The sequence below is a fragment of the Brachyistius frenatus genome, unplaced genomic scaffold (genome assembly GCF_029030835.1).
Source record: "Brachyistius frenatus isolate BFR_SWC_R1_liver_20210118 unplaced genomic scaffold, ASM2903083v1 Contig_48, whole genome shotgun sequence".
In the NCBI taxonomy this organism is placed as follows: domain Eukaryota; kingdom Metazoa; phylum Chordata; class Actinopteri; family Embiotocidae; genus Brachyistius; species Brachyistius frenatus.
Window position 1 is genome coordinate 2,642,055 of NW_027210647.1, and position 20,249 is coordinate 2,662,303.

The 20,249-nt window shown below is 39.5% G+C and overlaps 1 protein-coding gene across 1 annotated transcript; it reads right to left on the reverse strand.

Moving 5' to 3' along the window:
- Positions 1–189: 189 nt before the first annotated feature.
- bcl3 (BCL3 transcription coactivator) lies at positions 190–15,724 on the reverse strand. Its single transcript, XM_069703886.1, has 9 exons — positions 14,875–15,724; positions 14,066–14,186; positions 7,573–7,681; positions 3,072–3,273; positions 2,427–2,515; positions 2,239–2,316; positions 1,801–1,968; positions 1,210–1,306; positions 190–1,095 (listed from the first exon to the last, which is right to left on the reverse strand). The coding sequence occupies exons 1-9, from the start codon at positions 15,392–15,394 to the stop codon at positions 980–982; spliced, it is 1,500 nt and encodes a 499-aa protein (XP_069559987.1). The 5' UTR covers positions 15,395–15,724; the 3' UTR covers positions 190–979.
- Between the last annotated feature and the right edge of the window lie 4,525 nt (positions 15,725–20,249).

Sequence of the window (20,249 nt, forward strand, 5' to 3'; positions counted from 1 at the left end):
TTTTTTTTTTTTTTTTTTTTTTTTTTGGGGGGGGGGGGGGGGGAGGGAGGGAGGGTGGAGGGAGGGAGGGTGGGGGCTGTTTGCTCCAAAGGGCCTCCAGGTGACCAATCATAACTCAGCTTTCAAATAGTCAAAAAGGTTACTGTTGGAAATTAAGCTTAAACGAGACCTAAAAAAAAAAAAAGTGAATCTGTTCGAACACATTTTATATCAAAAATATCTACAACGATAGAAAAACATACAAGAAGGCACATGCAAATAACAGACCTGTAAAGTAAAGTACAGCGGGCATATGTAGGTGGGCGGATTTTTTTTTTAATTATTATTATTTCAGTGCAATATATTGTCAAGTCTTACGAAAAGCAGACTGGAAACTTTACCAAGACTAAGGATGTCCTGGTGCCTGTGGTAAATACACTGACAAAGGGAAATGCAATGTCCACGGCTCAAGTAAGTGAAGTTGCCCAGAATTCGCCTCATTTTCTGCGATCTATCAAGTGTCTTCCATCCAAAATTACAGCAAAGTGCCTGAAAATACTTTAAAAAGGGAATTCTGAGCACACTGATCTTCAGTTCATGATATCTGCTGCCAGTTTCAAGAACATCCTTTATGTTCAACCTTGATTGCACGCAGTGGGACATTTCTATTGATGCATACGTGCATCATTAGAAACCCAGATGATCCCAGCAGGTGCTTAGCTCAGCAGTTTTCTTTGAGGAGTGTCCACAACAACACGAGCGGAGAGCTTTCAGGCACCCTGTCATGGCATCAAAGTCAAATGAGGCACACACTGTCTTGTTATGTAGTCCAGAAGAAAAGACAGGCTTAGTCTAGTTTCAGATGCAGTCTATTGATGGTCTGCCATTACATTAGGTGAACTATTTCCTGGAAGTCCTGGGCTCTAACATTTCACTTTCTTTTAAATGCTTGGCAGTGTGGAGGTAGTTGTAAGTTTCACTGGAAAATAACTTTGAGCTATTAAAATGGAAATACAAGCGGAGATGAAGTCTTTGGAGAGTGCGATGCACTATGATGAGGGGTGTGCGGTGTGGTTGATGGTGAACATCCATGGCTGTGGCTGGGAGATGGGGACCCTGGAGGAGAGACAGAGTTCAAATGAAACACTGTGATTTGTGTGACTTTGTGTACTTTCTTGTACTTTCTTTCAGTTTGTCTGTCCATGCAGGAACTTGTGTGAATGTTCTCACCACTTTCTGTTAAGTTGCTCCCATGTGGTGAGACTGACACATAGTGATCTTGAACTCTTATCTGCTTGGAGCCTCTCCCCCGTAACACTTCTGCTATCTGAAAAAGATGCACAGTCTTTTAAAACATTTGTGAATGACTTAAAGTGAGTACTAAAACAACTCCTGAAGTCAAACGATCTGGTGGAGAAAACACTGCACCATTACTGTCTGGCCTCTAGAGGGTTACACACATTTACTTTCTATTTCTGACTCCAACCATTTCTTCCTATTATTCTAACTAGACCTGAGCCAAATAGGTTTTGCAATTGTTTGCATTTGTTCTGATGTAACTGAAGAAACAAATGGGTGGGAATTTCCATCATAAAATTATAGAGGGATTGAAAGTTTGGAGAATCATAAGAAAGTCATTCACAGTCAATTTGATAACCTTTTTGGGGGTTTTACTGTTTTCCTGCACTGAATTGACCTGAAGCAGCAATGTACGACCGTATAAAAGGATAAAACAAACAACATTCTAAGAATGGTATTTCAGCGATGTCTATTTTCCTATGCATGTTTTTATTTTTTATTATTTTCTGTCTTGTCACACACTTTTTTGTTCTTGGCCACCATCACTGGGGTGTCGTTGTGGTTGTTCTTGAGGCTGCTGTCTGCCCCGCTCTTCAGCAGCAGCCGCACAGTATCCACATGACCTCGGCCACAGGCGCTGTGCAGGGCTGTGTTCCCACTGTATGACTGGCTGTTGACATCACATCCAGTCTGTGGCAGAAAACCAGAAGAAACGATTCATAAAGGAAGCCAGAGTGGACACAGTTGAGCATAGAAAGTGAAAGTTACATCAGACAGACATAAAGAAGAGAAAAGGCCTTAAAAAGAGAGATAATAAAAAAAGAAGAGATGATAATCTAAAGCTTCTAAAAAAAGAAGTCAAAACTCTGTATAGCTGATGAGCTGGAAAAAGAAAGACTTCAGAGTTGAGTTGCTATTCTTCGCTCCCCTCTGTCCTCCCTGCCCACACAATATCATTACCTCAATGAGGAAGTGGACCATGTCTGAGTTATTGCTCTCCACCGCATGCATGAGCGGACTCTGGCCACTTTTGACGTCCTGATTACGATAAGAAAAGTATCATGGGTCAAGTCAGAATGCAGAGAAAGGTACGGTAAAACTTGTGATGTGAAAACCCACAGTGCTGAGTCAGTGCAGCAGGGACTCACCATCGCATTGATGTCAGCTCCTGCATCCAGCAGCATTCTAGCCAAATCCTTATGGCCTTGCAGCACAGCCAGATGGAGCGGGCTCAAACCTGAGAACAACAACAAAACAAAGTCTGAGTTTATATTTATATTTTACAAAGAACGTACATAGCACATTTTCTACACGAGAAATACAGCAAGATCAAATTTCTCACATTCCCTAACAAATTGTTACACAGTATAACTACGCTGGCTGTTGTGGTTATTGCAAATATCAGATGGAAAGTACACTCTTATTTTGGTCCCAATTTTGCTCGTGGTGCTCTGAATTATCGAGTAACCATGTTGATGCTTATTAATTTATTTTTCTGTTTTTGCTGTTTGTGCCCATTCTGTACTTAACTGAACTATATGAGAAAACAGAAACAGAAAACAGTGCCCAAAAGACAGCAATGTCAAGCGAAAGTTTTTTTAATTTTAGCCAAATTTATCATGCAAGTATTAATTAAACTAAATGCAAGAAAATCATTTTAGAGGACCACTAAAAATAAAAATAAAATCACAAGGCTTCAGATCAAATAACTAAATGAGAAGAGCTAACGAGTCATTCTGAACACCTTCAGTATAATACATACCAAGGAGCTTCTTCAGTGTCCCACAACTTACCCTCATAATTTCTGATCTCCAGGCATGTGGAGGATGAAGACAGAGAAAGCACCACAGAAAGACAGTCACGCTGGTCATATTCACAGCACAGATGGAGCGTTGTTTGGCCATTACGGTCCAATGCAGCAGGGTCGGCCCCTGCTCCCAACAAAGTCTCCACCATGTTTGCTTGCTTGGTTATAACTGCCAGATGAAGAGGAGTCTGAGGGAGGATGACAGCAAAAATGACAGTTTAGACAAACCATGTTCATAACCATAAAAATACAATACAAAGCTTCTTAAAATGATTAATAATTTTTCACACTGCACACTAGATGGCATTCAGAAAGAATAATCTCCCCACTAATGCAGAGCAATGTTCCCACTTTCTATTATCTTCAGACAAATAATTCATTAAATAATTAGGTTTCTTCTCATGTATAGATGTCATTGTTTTATAAAAAGCATTGTTCTAACTAAAGTCAGTGGATAGTCCATACATAGAAATTTTGCAGTTTTGGTTTGCAAGGAAATTGGCACCAAGATGAGAGGAAGTAGATAAAACACAAGAAAAAAGACACCATATAATATATTAAATTAAAATGTATATAATTGCATTCTTGTAAGTGAAGTTGAAGGTGGAGTGTAGTGATTTCTAGAAAAGCCATCCAGTCATCTCTAACCTGTTCTACAGGTTAAAGGTCAGTGACATGCCAACGCCTGTAATAAACAAGGAACCATGTTTGGTTAGATGTATCATTATTATAGATCAGAATATCAAGAGCTACAGGCACTTGTATCACTAACTACTATTCTTAAATAGATTTTTTTTTAAAAACACCTAATCCATATGCAGAATTCAAAGTAGTCAGCAATGAAATCAAAGTCCAAACAATTCTCTGTCGAGTGCAACCTTTGCTCAATTGGCTAGATCATAGAACAAACAACAACATCCCTGACATGACTGTGTGATTAACTCAAAATGAGGTGCACCCTGTTCTGAGAAACAAAAAGTCTGCAATGTCAGGAAAAGCTAAAGTTACACAAAGTTTGGTGTTTGGCTGTTAAGTACTGAGTAAAATCCCTTTAGCAATCTAGGATATTCCTTTGGGTGAGGTCAGTGTGTATCATCCTGTTGATAAGTATGGCAACTATGGCCAGGGAGGACAGGAACAAACCCTTCTGTTTAATTTGAGCAATGTTTAGTTTATGGTTCAGTCATAAAGGGAAGTATTTTAACCTGGACTTTTTTAGATTCTGTTCAAGTTACACAAGAAATGCAAAATATTGTTTCTTCGAGTTTTACTTTAGCTGTGTCACTAAATGTGTGTGTGTGTGTGTGTGTGTGTGTGTGTTCCAGTAAAGATGATAAAAAAGTAGCCTAGCAGTGAGAGAACATGTGGAATTCTTCCAGTGTGACAATGCAAGTGTTCCTGCCTTTAGCCTGTTTCCCTGAATCCTATGACTCACAATCATATTCCCTGAAACATTCACCTCACGTCAACTTCATACAACAAGTTCCTCCCCACACAGCAGCGTTAATGAAACTCTTGATCTTAAGTCAGGCCTTTTATGGCCTTCAAAATAGACTTCTCTAAGTTAGCCGGCTCTGGCTCTGACTTCCTGTAAAGGACTTCAGAGTGACTAAACAAAAATCCAGCAAAGATAAGAGGAAGGGAGTAAAAGGGGAGTTAGGGTGGAGAGCCAGAGGAACTAGGAAGAAACGGAAGCAGCAGAGGGGAGTCAAGGGGAAAGACAGGATGACAAGGGAAAATCCCCTCTCTTTCCCCCGGGTTTGTCCTCATACTCTTGCATTCCTGCTAAATGAGCGGATCAACATGAATGAGGTGAAAAGATGAGAGGAGAGAAGAGGAGTTTTTTGGGTATGAAAAACAGCTCCGGGCTGTAGGCAGTGCCAAACAAAGAAAGGTGGAAGACAACACTCAGAGGCAAATACTTTTCTTCTGCAGCGAGGGTAAAGTCAGTCCTGTTGCACAAATAAACATCACATGTTCTTACGTCAGTTTTGTTGACAGTTACTCTGATAGCATCAGTTAGTTCATCAGCTATGGTTAGAATTTTTTTTATTTTCATACATATGCAGCGAGATATAAACAAAAAAAGAGACTGTAGTGAGAGAGAGAGAGAGAGATGGTGAGATAGAGAACGAGAGCACTCGCATGAAGGGAAAGTCCCTGTAAACTACCCTCTGAACCTCAGAGCAAGGTATGTTGAGAAACAGCCCAAAGTAAGGCGAGGGGGGAGGAGGGGGTCATGTGACTTCTCGTAACAAGGATACTAAAACACACACACACACACACACACACACACACACACACACACACACACACACACACACACACACACACACACACACACACACACACACACACACACACACACACACACACACACACACACACACACACACGGATGTCTCGTTCGTGCATGCCATAAATAATATTAAAAATGATTATTGAATTGTTATTCTACTATCTGCACACTGCATTGTGACAGTTACACATGCACATGACTGTCTATAATTTAATGCACTGATGCTCAGTGCATGTTTTAGTGTAGGTGGCCCCCTGGGATTCAGTCCCCAAACCCCACTAGTGTCAGTGCCACGCAGTACACCAACAGCTGTCACAAGAGCAGCAAAAAAATAGACTAATAGAGTGTGTGTTTTTGTAGTCACTGTAATCATGTGACAGGCGTGGGAGTATCAAACAGCTGTCTCTATACCATAGTAGTTCTGGGAGTGGAAGGCAAATCGTGCACTGATACTTGCACTATTGTTCAGTAACAGTATTGATAGTAACACTCTGTCAAAATGTTCCAAACGCAAAACCACAGAAACTCAGGATTTGTCACCAATATTGGAAGAACTATATTTACATTTTTCTTTGTGTTTGGGAAGTTGGCCAATGCGGGAAAATGTGCTCAGGTCCGTTGCGTAAACTTGATGTTTTGAAAAAAGTTCCCTTGCCTCATTTTGAGAAGTACTTAATGCCTGATATTCAGTCAAAACCCCACAATCTGGTAGGCAAATGACAGTGACGGGACCTGTGCCTGTAAATCTCCCTTTTTGGTTATAACTGCATGTGACATAAAATATGTGTGAATTTGTGTCTTGTATACATGCATTTTCAAACACATGGCAGATACAGGATATCACAATGCCTGCATTGTGAAGCCTCAGCAATGAGGAAAGACGACAGCTGATGATAACACCAGCATTATTTCTGGTAAGCCTGCATGTGGTGTCCTGCATGGTGTGAAACCTCTGCCATGAGAACTAAAGATCTGCACAGCTCAGGTGCTTTCTCTGTTGAAAGATGAAAAATAGAAAGCTGGCAGAATGTAGATCAGGAGGGCAGGGAGGTGGCGACAACAAAGAGGAAGAGAGGGTGGAATCTTTGGCTTAAAGTCAGTGGTTGGGACTGCCCTCGATTGGGAAACATTCAAACACAATTCCTTGTACATATTCCAGTAAAATACACTGTAGTTTATGCTAGTGGGTTGAGGCTACTAAGTAGGAAGCTGAGGGGCAACATCAGACTAGTCACCCCAGTGAAAGTGCATTGGATTTATTTGTCTGTTTTGTATCAGTGTCAATAGCCAAAATAACCCTTTACAAAGTACCAGACTCTTTATATGTTAAAATAAAAAAAGAAGGGGAAAAAAAGAAAATATGTGCTGGAATACAAGTTAAAACAAGACGTTTACAACTTGTATCATGTTAAGTTCCAGCCTGTTCATTTTTTTTCACTTAGGGCCAGCACATACAGTATATGGCTTCTGTCGAATTGATAGGAGTCAATCTTTGAATGACTGAATCATTTTGGCTACCTCCAATTTCACAACAATCCCTTACCTTACAGAAACTGAAATCACTAGAAAAGCAAGTTCAAAATAAAACAGAACATTGGAAAGCACACAGAGTCTTCCCTGAATGTGCATGGCTTTGGCTTTGGCTTGTGGCTAGTACAGGTGTAGAAACCAGGAAGGGTGAATTCCATTGCATAACCCTCAGCCGCCGTGACTGTAAGAGTATGCGATAAAACAGTGCAAGGTAAGGAGGAAACCAAGGCACTTCCTCTTTCATTCTTTTCCATGTTACTGTTATCAGAAGGGCGAGGCAGGGGAATATCTTTTGCATGCTGTGGTTGTTGGAGCAGAAGTCCCCTGTTGCACTGTTATTCTTTTAAAAGCTATCTTCATGATGTTGCACTGACTTAATTCAATTCAATTCCATTTGATTTATGTAGCGCCAAATTGCAACACGGGTTATTTCATCGCACTGAACACATTAAAGTCCTTACAGCAGAACTTTACAATATTATACAGAGAAACCCCAAAATTCTCAAGCTCTAAAACATCCCAAAAAATTGTTCTATGGATTGGAAGGCAAAATAATTTTGTCAGATATTTGTAAGAGTAAAAGCAGTGTATGTGTGCATATATGATCAGATCTGTGGCATGTGTATTTATAGTGTTTTCATAAATGCATTTGTTTCACCTGACGGAGATTGTTGTAGATATCAAGGCCTTTGCGAGCCCACAGCAACAGTTGAATGAGTTTGCAGACAATGGCCAATTCCCCCTGCACCACAGCTATATGGAGAGGTCTGCAATAGACACAAACACACACACACACAAATAGAACTTTACACAGTCAGCAGGTTAAAGATAAGGGTTGCCTTTCAAAGGTCAGTAGGTCACAGCTTTGACCTACTAACCTGGGAAATTCTTGGCTTCAACAGAAAATGACGATTTGATAACTAATTAGAATTTACACTTAATGTGTGAACGACTGTTTGATGATGTGCTGCATGACTGAAGGCAGCTGGACAGAGCACCTTCATGTCCTCTGTTCACACAACTTTTAAACCAATACATTACAAATCACTTTCTCCCCAAAAAGTCAAATTAAAACAATAGTTCAACATGCAATGGAAATACATTCCTTCTCTGGCTGAGAGTTAGATAAGAAGATTGATACCCCCCAAATCTGGCATCAAATATGGAGCTACAGCTAAAGTTAGTTTAACTTAGCGTTAAGACTAGAAGCTGGGGGAAATAGCGAAGCTGGCACAGTCCAAAGTTTGCAAATGGCAACTATAGCAACAGCTCTAACTCAGTCATTGGCACGTCTGTTGTTGTTTAACCTGAAAAAAAAAAGACAGGTGTTGGTTCTGCAGAGGTTATGTGCTAGACTGTGTCTGGGCCAGGAGCAGGGACTCAGCTGGTAGCTCGGCAAACTCACAGTGACAACAAACTTTTTGTTTGTTTCTTATGAACATTTATACTACAGAACTGTCATACAGAAAAAAAAAACCAAATGGGATACAACATGGTCATTGTGTGTACTTTTGAGGTGCTGGTAGACAGATTTTGTTCTTCTTGTGAGAGATTCTAGCTAGCTTTCTCCCTGTTTTTGTCTTTATGCTAGGCAAAGCTGATCAACTATTGAATTATTATTTTAGGCATTCATTTAGGAATACTCAGATTATTGTCTTCATGATCTTTAAACGTATGCGATCAAAAGCAGCAAATGCTAATTGATCTCGTTAACAGTTTCACTCGAGCTCAAACAGATGTACAGGCATGACTCATAGCGTTGTTATCACACAGCCTTATCAAGAGTAAAAGGGAAACCACTATCTGTGGTCTATACGTAAAGCAAAAGAACAAACGCAGGACAGAGTATAGGACAGAGAAGGGCAGGAAACTGAGCGGAGGGAGGCATGCTGTAGAAAACAGTATCGCAGTTTTCACGTTTTTCTTTTTCATGCTATCAGAAGAAGCAGCTTCCAGTAAGAGCCAGACCTGTTTTACGTCACTTCCTGTTGTCACTGACAAAGGCAGCATTCTTTCTTCTCCACATAGCAGTATGTGCAGTGACATCTGGCCATTAAACTGTATGGTTTCTGACAGGGGCTTTTCTGCGGGTTTGCTCAGTCAGCTTCATTTAATGGTTATTCATAATCAGACATGAAACACTTCTTAAGAATAAGTTAAAAGTACCTATGCAGCAAAATTGAGGTTAAAAAATAAGTTCTTGCAAAAAGCACTTGCAACAATGATATTTCCCTCTATCTATCTATCTATCTATCTATCTATCTATCTATCTATCTATCTATCTATCTATCTATCTATCTATCTATCTATCTATCTATCTATCTATCTATCTATCTATCTATCTATCTATCTATCTATCTATCTATCTATCTATCTATCTATCTATCTATCTATCTATCTATCTATCTATCTATCTATCTATCTATCTATCTATCTATCTATCTAATTAGAGTATCACATTAATGTAAGTGTCTCTTCAAACCACATAAAAACTGCTTACATGTTTTTTGTATCCATAGTGTAAACATTCAAATTCTTTGACAACCTGATGAAGGCAAGTATGAACATAATATTCCCTGTGGTCTGTAACTAAAGGATAACCTTGTGCCAACTTTCACTTGTTGACTGCAAGAAAAGAAATGCCGGGCTATACTCTCTATGTAAGTAATCAAACTTTTCTTTTTTAAAAAGGGCAAAAAAAAGAATTGTAAATAAAGTGCGTCCATACATGCATCATGCATGCTTAGTAAACATGAACTTCAACTCTATCTCATCATTAAAAAATAACAAATGCTGCAGTGCAACAGCAGATTGGAACTGCAAGTGCAATGTGAAAAAGAGTGAAAAGCAGAACTTGGAGTGAGCGTGGCGGTTCTTCCTCAGCTGATCCCTGTTCCTGTAAGTGAGCTCAGCACTGTGAAAAAAAAATCTGTATCTACAATTATCTGGCAATATTTACTGTTCATGTTATCAGCTATGCATCACTAGCCTTAAAAAGCACCATCAGGGTTTCAGCAGTAAATCTTACAGTGACCAATCATGGCACAGTATATCCACAGGCAAATATACTAACAGGCTGTTCAGGTATGACTTGACCAGGGTTTTGTTTTTCTGAGCTCTGAGGAAATTGCTGTGAGAAGTGATGCTCTGATAAACAGAAAGACAAATGCTAACTGCAGTACTAAGTAGTACAAATATTAAATCACAGCTTAGCTCTGCTCTCAAAACATTGAGCTCATTGAGATTTTTGCTTTCATTCAGGCCTAAAGTCGTCCTTTCTCTCTGCTCCCTTTTATGTACGCATCCATCTCTCCTTTTCTCTTAAGATGAAACTGCAGTGTTTCTTGTTCCTGGAAGTGGGGCAGACCACAGCCCCAGATAACCCCAGGCACACCAGCTCTGACGTAGAGCGAGCCCTGAGCTCACCGCATGAACACAGGCAGTAAAACTTTAAGTGTGCGTGCGTGCGTGCGTGTGTGTGTGTGTGTGTGTGTGTGTGTGTGTGTGTGTGTGTGTGTGTGTGTGTGCGCGCGTGCATGCGTGCGTAAGAGAGAAACAGACAGAAGAAAGGACTCTGAGAAAAAAAGAGAAGGCAGAGAGAGAAGGCACCCGTGTGGTATCCTGTTTGGTATGGAGGGTGAGGGCACAGACAAACTGAATGATCAGACTGAAGCTGAACATATCCTGTGGTCTGACACATCACCTCAGCTGGTCCAGCTGAGTAATGAGGTGATGTGTGTCAGTTTGTGTAAATAGTAAACAAAGGAAAAATGACCGCTTTTAGCGTCACTTGCTGTGCTTGTCATTTTGTAATGGAGAAAATCTATTCTCGTGGGAAATGTTTCTGAGCAAACCTGAATGAGCAAGTAGTTTGTTGTTTTGTAGGATGTGTTTTTTTTTTTTTCTTTCATTTTTTTACCTCCATTGTAAATGTAACAACCGGCATTTGTAAAATTCATCATAAATTTTAGAGCAATATGCTCATTTTTAACCATGAGTCAGTCACATAATTCATTTGTGAGTTAGAATGCCTCTTTGTAGCTATTGTATAAGAGGATCCATTGACGATAAAGCCTATTAATCATTCATTTAATTTCATAAAAAAATTCTAAATATTGGCAGAAATTTGCCTAAAGACCTTCACAGTACCAAGATGAAGCTGTATACACTTATTATCTTGATGATCCCCTGACTTTTCCCCTCATGCCACCACCAGATAAAGGTAGTTTCAATAATAACAATAACAAATGCTAAACTCAGTGTATGATATTGTGCAGGAAAATCCACTGACTGACTGGAAGCATCTAAGCATTAGTTTATAAGAACTGGAAGTAAATCAACACATCTGCAAATCACAAGTGCAAAAGACTGTGAAACACAACAGAAAAGGACAGAGAGATATACATGTAGATGAGGCTGATAGAAAGAAACGGTAAATGAGGAAGTGAGGAACGGATGTTTGGGTTTTTTGAGTCAATTCATTTAAAAACACAGAGAAGAAAAAAGAGAGACAGAGACACCTGAGAAAAACCACAAACATGTTTAAAAGCTCAGCACTCACTGGTTTTCCCGAAACAAAGGGGGCTCAGTGGCTGAGAACTGAGTTACTGACGTAGGAGCATGCGCACGCTCACTGTCTCTCGCATTATGCAAATGCGCACATACACACACACACTTACACATACAGTGTGAAAAAGGACAGGGGGGCTGTGAATATTTCTTTCTGCAGAATTCACACAAGGTTTCAAACAACCACAAAGCAACAAGTACTTACTACACAACTCCACCGAGGTCCTCATTACAAAGGGGCTAGATTTTGTGAAAGATGTCGACACTGAAGCTTTGTTGCATTGAGTTTCTACTAATGAGATAATATTCAGATGCACTTTTTATTTTGTTTTTGTGTCTAACCAGCAATATGGATAGCTTACTTGTAAGACGCACCAGAGATGAGTGCTTTATGATCCAGCTGGTGCAGATAAAATCAGATAAGAGCAATAGACTTAAAGAAGCCACATTGTCAAAAAATAGGCTCACTTTTGGAAGTGCAGAAATAAATTTAAAAAAAAGTATTTCTATCCTCTATATTTTAAATCAGGATACATTGTATTGTTCCTATTTCCTTGCCACTATCTGTTAATGGCTGACATGTCATTGCAATATCAAGTGTCTTGAAGCAGATAAGGAACAGTAAGCAGCCTTGACATGTCACGTGACTTATGGCTCTGCTAAATGTTGGTCATCACGAGTTTGGTTTGAGCTGATGCAAATGATGCTGATACTTTATGAAACTGCAACAACAAAGTGCCATTTAATTGTTGGACATGCTATGTTCTCAGTCACATGACTTGAGTGTGTGGGTTTGTGTGTGTTCTCGACCAGTTTGCCATTTCAGTTGGTGTGTGGGTGGGTGTTAAACCTTTAGACAAAGTAAAGTAACCATGCGTTAAAGTTTAATATTTGCATTCATGTGGTTTCAAGAGCTCCTCCAGTGCCTAATATACAGTATTCTCATTCCCAACCCACCTAACCCCACACCCTGCGGCACTACTCTACTGACAATTGTTGTTTAACACACACAATATTCAATTCAATTTGGCATCTGATCTATAGTTTCCAGGTTAGCGTGTTAGATCAAAGTTTCCACGTGCACTTAGTGAATCGTTCCTGATCAACACTGTTACCCTCACAGGAAGTGAAACAGCGGTAAGGAATTTGGATTGGGGTGAGGGAGGTAATGACGGTACCTGTCCAATATGCAGAGCCATGTGAGTCATTGAAATCACAACAAACAAACTGAGATACAGAGATCTCTTATCCAGGTTTTGCAATGCCAAAAATGTTGTATAGGACGTCAGCTGGCTGCGTGTTGAGATTATATTGTTTGGGTCCAGCCCATTGAGTCACTTGTACTGAAATGTTATTGAAGTGACCACTTCAGTTTCACTCTTTATGACGACAGTTTCCCTTGAGAAGGTGGTTTAGACAATCGGGTGTGTAAGCTCACAGGGGAGATGCAGACTGCATATTACGGCCATGCGGGCTAGTCTGTGGTTGGTATAAGGTTATGATACAGGCTGATATGTAATAGGCCTTTTTCATAGAAGACATTTGGACACAGTAGGAGAAACCCAAGTGAAATAATATTAAAATGGTTCAATTCCATTTTTCATTTCAGGTTTACAGTCCCACTGTTGTGTGTTGTTGGGACACTTCAATAGAATGGAGCCATTAATTATCACTTCTAGTTTTCCCACCGTGAAAAGTTAAAGTGTTTGCGGTGAAAATGGCTTATTGGTTCACACAGAGATGAATTTGAGAAGAGAGACATACCAGATCCATAAATTGGAAAATACACACAGTTAGCGAAATATTATGTGTGATAACTTAACGCTGAAATTCTTTGCAGAATATTTGAGTTGAAATATTTACAGTATGTTTCACATCACTGGCATGTTTCAATGTTGCTGGTGGTTATATGTTGTTGTCTGTCTTCCTATTCACTCTCAACTGTCATTTTATAACATTTTCAATTACTTCTCGCTACTATAAAGTACACCAAAGTAATTTGTATTTTAGTTTTTAGTTTTTACTTATAAAATATCACCATATACATTAAACTTAGTTCTTTTCTTTAACATTAGACAATTTAAGCCGAGTTTAACTTTTATATTTGGCAGATTTGCAACTGAGGAGTCACAACTTCAGAGAATTTAGGAATATCTAGCAAATCCACCTAAAATATTAATCTCATTACAATGCGTCATAAATGTTAACTCTTGGCACAGAAAGCTTTGAGTTGGGTCGGCTCAGCCTAAAAGAAAAAAGACAATGAATCCTTTCGATCTGCTGGAGATGTCATGACTATTTATGACTTTAAGATTTTAGATCTGTGAATTGTGCCCAGTTTCGACTTTCAACACAGCCGTCTCATAAAAAACTTAGATTATGAAAATACATGAGGATTAATATGCATCAATGGCTTGGATATGGGACGATTGGATGGATGGATGGATGGATGGATGGATGGATGGATGGATGGATGGATGGATGGATGGATGGATGGATGGATGGATGGATATGGGCATTATTAAATTATACACCACAAAGGGACATTCAAACCCCCAACCATTTTAAAAACATCAACATACGTGTCTCCATCTTCATCTTGACGTGTAGCCAGAGTGATAGCAGCCTGCAAGTGTTCAGTTTGGTGAGCCAAAGGGTGGCTTGGCTCCAGCAATGGGGGCAAGCAGTACACTGGATATTGACCTGAGCCGGAGAGACAGAAACGGTGAGAGAGAAAAAGACATGGAAGACAGAGAGGAAGATGAAAATGAAAAATTTAGTAAGATATGTACAAAATTAAAAGGCTTTCCTTGAAAACACGTCATTTTTTGTAATAAGGAAGTGTGCTACTGCATACTGGATGTGTGAGTGTGCATAATCAGTTGTGAGTTGACCCAGTAAACTACTTTTGTCAGTGCAGGAGACTGAAGGGAAATAGCTGAATGGACGTTTTCTCAGCAGTAGCTGCTGCATCAACTATGACACCACTGTGTTTTATTTTTCCACCTGTGACACTGGTGGAAATAAAAACATTGAATAGAGGACAGGCTGTGCTGTCTGCTGCTGTTTAAAATCATCAAAATAGCATTACCATGTGACAAACACAACTATTCTAGCTAATACCTGCAAGTTGTGCTCCTTCTTTGAAACCTAAATTGTGTCAGCCAGTCTGATGATATTGCTCATAGCCAGTTTACACAATATGTTTATATAATGTATTTTTTACTTGGAAATCAAACAAACCTACTTCATAACGTTACAGAAATCCTCTCAAAAACTGTAACTTTACTGATTATTCTTGTTACATATATAGATTAGAAGCTTTCGCGATTAAGAAAGAGCCTAAAATAGCCTTATATATATAGACTGAATGTTGGCCAGCATTGCTTACCATAGTTAAACGGCTGCAAAAAGCATATAGGATATCCATCTGGACTCTGCCCTGCCTCCACGACCCGCCTGGGAGTGACCGGTGCAACGCCGACCCTGCCGTCATCCGCGGATCTTTCCAAGCGACCGGGCAAATTTTCCCGAAAGGAAAAGTCCTGACCTTCCGCCGGAGAAAAGCGGTCTCCACTTTGTGATGGAGCCGGTGACTGCCTCTGGGTCTCCGGTTCGAATGGAAACGGGCGTTTCCGAAAAGGAAGCTTTAAGGTAGATGTGTCCGCTGGCCGTTTGCAAGCAGCAGTGGCTTCTGAACCTGGTGCGCTCCTTGCCGCTGAACAGCGAATGCCAAAACTGTCCGTCCCAGTGCATGCCGGGGTTGCAGGTGAGCCGCTTATCACCCGAGCGTCCCTGGCACGAGCTTTGCAGTCCGGCGTCCTCGACCCGCCGCTCCCACGCTCTCGGTTAGTGGTGCGCAAATCCAGCGGCGCTGTGGCGACCGACTGGTAGTCACCGTTCATGGTCATGATCCTCGACAGCCAGCATCAACTAAGGGGAGAGGCGTTCAGGATCTGAAGAGGTTTCAGGTGTGTGCGTGTGTGCAGTAAGAGTTTAGTGATCACTCCAACCAAAATGACCTAATGTGCGCAATTCCTATTTGGCTCTCCATAAAATCCAATGAGCTGCGATCAAATCATCACCCAGTTTCCTTTTGAGTCACTGGTGTAATTTAGATAAACTCTCAAATACATTGAGGCGGGCAAATTTATACGAAAAGGAGCCAAGAGAAGTTTAGTGTTGAAAGGCTATAGACTAGGGGTAGCCTATCCGAGCGCACCCAGGTAACAACTTGCAGGTACAGTGCAGCTCATCTGCTTGCAATGAATGTAATCAGACTGACACTTGACGTTGCTTTCCTTTTAAACCGAAACGAAGCTATTGTGGCACCTAATTATACCGAGCGAGGCAGGAAAGAGAAAACACTGCCTTGAATTGAAACTTCTCTGACAGTAGTTTGATTTGCATGCAAGTTCAAAACACCAGACACTGAATTTCTCAAGAAGTTCGAGGAGGAGAGACGGGTGGATGCTCCTCAGTAAGAAGTGCAGCATGTGATACCAGTGCAGAAAAATAGAACTAATGCCCAACCAGGTTAAAACTGATACCATGAATTCAGTGACAGCTCATTTATGCTATTTTTTTTTATTTTCATTTTTCATGTCAAGATCAAATTTGGGCTCAGTTAGAATGGCAAACAAATGATAAGCAATTAGCAGTTTATACAGCATGGAAATAAAAGGTTTCAAATAAAAAAGTAGCCTTTTTTTTCTTACTTCTTTTTGATTACTAGTTATAATAATCAAAGGGTTAGTTTATTTCAAAAACCATACACACTGTCCCACTTCATATGAAAATACATATGCAGAATTGGAATTGGTTATATATTGGGCATACTGTATATTGTGTCATTATGACAGTCTAGAGCTGTTGATGTCAGAAACATGTAAGAGTAGAAAAAGGGTAACAAAAGCTGAAGGGCGTTGAAATGTAAAGTTCCTTTTTGAAAGGCTCTCTGATATCTTCATGATGTCATGGAAAGGATTTGGTTGTTATTTTGTATGTTATTGATCACATGTTTTTGTGCCCAACGTCAGCAGACATAGTGTTGATTTTCACACTCCATCCAAAAAGTCAGTGTATCCACTTTTGCTCTTCTCCTTTCAGTTTAGAACATATTATTTTACCAGTTGTAGTACGATTAAGGACAACTTTCTAGTAACAGCATGTTGGACTCCCAATTCACAAATCCAAATTTGTATTATGTGAACTCAAATATCATAGATAAATAGGATACACAACTTCAAGTTAGACTAATGCTTGGTTGTAGATAGAAGTCCACCAGATGCAGTCCGTCACATGTTGTGTATATTTTGTAATGTCACCAGGCTGCAGACCCAGAGCTGAACTCCCCAAAGGAGGAATAAAGGGGGACTTCAGAGAGAAGATGTCCTGTCCAAAATAACCGACTCATCAAACGATGCCATGACACCGCTACCCTGCATGTGGCCATGTAACCTGATCACAAACACTTACACAAATCCTAAATGTCCGTACACCATCCTGCAATTGCACACAAATGTGAAAATCACATCTCATCTCATTGTCTTTAATGTGATCCTACTCCGCCCTCTACCAGGTTCTGATTACCAGGGTCAATTTGGGACTTTCCTCTTTCCGCTGAAGTGTGCAGTGGGCAACAGAAAGTCAAGCTTGGTGTCTAAAGTCCCTAAAACACCCTGAGATTGTACAAACATGCTGTGCAGCTGTCAGGGCACTCAACCATTTTGGTCTTGTCTAGAATTAGATATCATTTTTCATTAAAAAAAAATAATAAAAGAAAGACTGGCTTACTTCTTTTACAGCTGCCTTAAATCCTGTACACACACTTGATAGCGCCTATTGCAGAGTGAAAGAGACAGTAGCTGAGGTTTAATGATAAAATGTGCTCCATGATCAAATCATGGTAATATCAAAGACATCAGACAATGAAATAAGGCACCCTTGTGACAGGAGAGCAAAGGTGCAAGAAGACTCTCAAAATAAAGAAGTCAAGGAATTGTGAATTGAATTTTCAGAAATGTATCAAAGCAATAATCCATATCGGGACTTGATAAACTTTGCAGCTGGTGAAGGGACTTACACTTCAGCATGCACAACTTTTTTTGAGTCAAAGGAGAAAAAACTTTTTTTGAAAGTATATACGTGCTCTTCGGTTAAACTGAAGGCGAAACTGAAATTTAAATGGGTAGCATGATCAGACCGCAGTGACAACTGTAGACTGGATGTGCATTGGCTGAGTTTGTGTCTCCCTCTTGTGGATGCAGAAGTTGACGATTGTCTGTTTTCTCATGGTGCAGGTTGTGTGCCAAGTGCTGTGATGACACGAGCATGTGAGTAGGACTCATGGAAAACTTTTACTTTAATGCAATCTCGGAAGCTGTCAGTCTGACTAATGCACATATTACAGAGATTATTTGTTTTTAAAAACAAGTTCTGGACAAAAATATGTAAGTAGTTTATTAAACATTATATTGGAAATTGTATTTTATGCTACTATTATACCACTGATATAAATTCCTGATCAAATCCTTTATTTATTCAGTTAAGATTAAGTCTGTTGTCCCCAGTCAGTATTTAAATAACTAGTTAAATAACTAGTAATTTGTCATTTCACAAGAGTCACATTCTGTAGTATGTGAAACAACAATTTGGGATTGATTAAATTGTTTATTTTATAAAAAGTGTCCAAATTCACTTGTTCCAGCCTCTTGAATGCGGTTCGTCTGTGTTTGAGGAATCAAATATCATGTTTGCTCACTTGCAATCATTTGCTAATTAGTAATAAACACAAAGTGCAGCTGAGGCTAATGGGAAGTTTTTAGTTTTGCCAGTATTTGATCATAAACTAAACTATTGGACAAATATATATGTTATGACTCTAAGTGAAAAGTTAAGGAATCATCAAAGTTATTAAAATTCAGCCTGAGGGGACATGTGCATATGTGTACCAAATTTAATGACAATCCATCAAATAGTTGTTCAAAGCATTTACTCAAAATTACAAACATCAGCCTCGTGGTGGAGCTAGAGGAAAGGTCAGATGACAACCAAAGTATGTAGAATACATCATCCATGAAACTCTGCTCCAAATGCCATGCCAATCAATACAACCGTTTTTAAAAATGTTTCAGTGAAGGCCAAAGTAGTGGACCCACTGACAAACTGACATAAAAATATCCTGCAATAGTTAATGTCTGACTCACCAAAACCTTTTGTCCTGAGCAGCCTGAACTATTACAGTTCTCTGTTTGTGGGTCTTCCAAACAAACAACCCATAGATTATAATTTATCCAGAGCTCAAGTCCTAGCCAGGACAAAAAGAATCAGACCCCATAGTCCCCTGTAACCTTCACTGGCTCCCTGTTGTTTTCGTAGTCCAAGTAAAAATCTACCTCCTGGTTTGCAAAGCACTTTCTGGGCTGTCTCAGACAGGCTGTCAGTTTACAATCCCAGCAAATCTCTCTGGTCAAAAGATGGAAATCTCCTCCGTGTGCCCAGAGCTTTTTAAAAGTAGGTGAGATGGCTTTTAGTATCTGTGCGCCTGAAGAATGGAACAGTTTGCATGGTCATCTAAGACTTGCTTCTACACTCTGTCCTTTTAAAACCAAACTATAGGCTTTCCTTTTCAGTCAAGTATTTTCTTTCAGTAAATAATCTTTGCACTATTGTTTAGTTAGTTTAATTCAATATTGTTACATTTTTATTGTATATATTGTGCATTTTTATATTTAATATTTTTCACTCTGTTACTTTTATTGCTCTACCTCTATCTATAAATGCTGCTGTAGCAAAAAAAAAAAAAAAAAAAAAATTCCTTTGGGGGATTAATAAAGTAAGTAAGTAACTATCTATCTATCTATCTATCTATCTATCTATCTATCTATCTATCTATCTATCTATCTATCTATCTATCTATCTATCTATCTATCTATCTATCTATCTATCTATCTATCTATCTATCTATCTATCTATCTATCTATCTATCTATCTATCTATCTATCTATCTATCTATCTATCTATCTATCTATCTATCTATCTATCTATCCATCCATCCATCCATCCATCCATCCATCCATCCATCCATCCATCCATCCATCCATCCATCCATCCATCCATCCATCCATCCATCCATCCATCCATCCAGCTATCTAGCTATCTATAATGTTTGTATGTGTTGTGTATGTTTATGTATGCCTGGTTGCATCTGTTTATAATACATTTTTTGTTGTCTATTTAGTATTTTGCAATTTTGAGCTACTTTTGCAACCAGGTTTAGCACCAAAGCTTGTAGTTCACCCGGCAGGCCAGTAGAGGATACCGTGTGAGTATCATATTTTGCCTCGCCTATACTGTTGGCATGAAAAATGACGTGCCTAAGTTTTTGCCAATAAAAGTCTCCTCATTATGTTTAGGCATAAACTACTTGGTTAGGGTTAGGCACAAAAACGAGTTGGAAGATGTTAGGAAAAGTTTTTTTTCAACGAAATCCACATCACTTTCTCATTCAAACTCCGGTAACCTGGGTGAAAATCGTGTTTGATCCATCCAACTACCCTGAACCTGCCTCCAAACTATCACTTTTGTTCTTAGCCTAAAGACCTCCATCACATGCCTTACTTCTTAGACCCTGGTCATATGTTTGTGTATTTTTCATGCCTGGGCAAGGCAAAATGTGACACTGACACAGTACCTCTAGTGGACTAACTGTGTATTACACTCATTAACATATTACTGGTTTGGCTTTTGAGAGGGTATATAAAA

What these genes read in the sequence shown, in the direction of transcription:
- bcl3 (XM_069703886.1), bottom strand. Translation starts at nt 15,394, where the DNA reads ATGACCATGAACGGTGACTACCAGTCGGTCGCCACAGCGCCGCTGGAT. An exon ending in TTTGCAGCCGTTTAACTATG is followed by an intron (nt 14,187 to 14,874) that starts GTAAGCAATGCT and finishes TCTCCGGCTCAG; the next exon opens with GTCAATATCCAGTGTACTGC. An exon ending in TGGTCCACTTCCTCATTGAG is followed by an intron (nt 1,969 to 2,238) that starts GTAATGATATTG and finishes TTTCTGCCACAG; the next exon opens with ACTGGATGTGATGTCAACAG.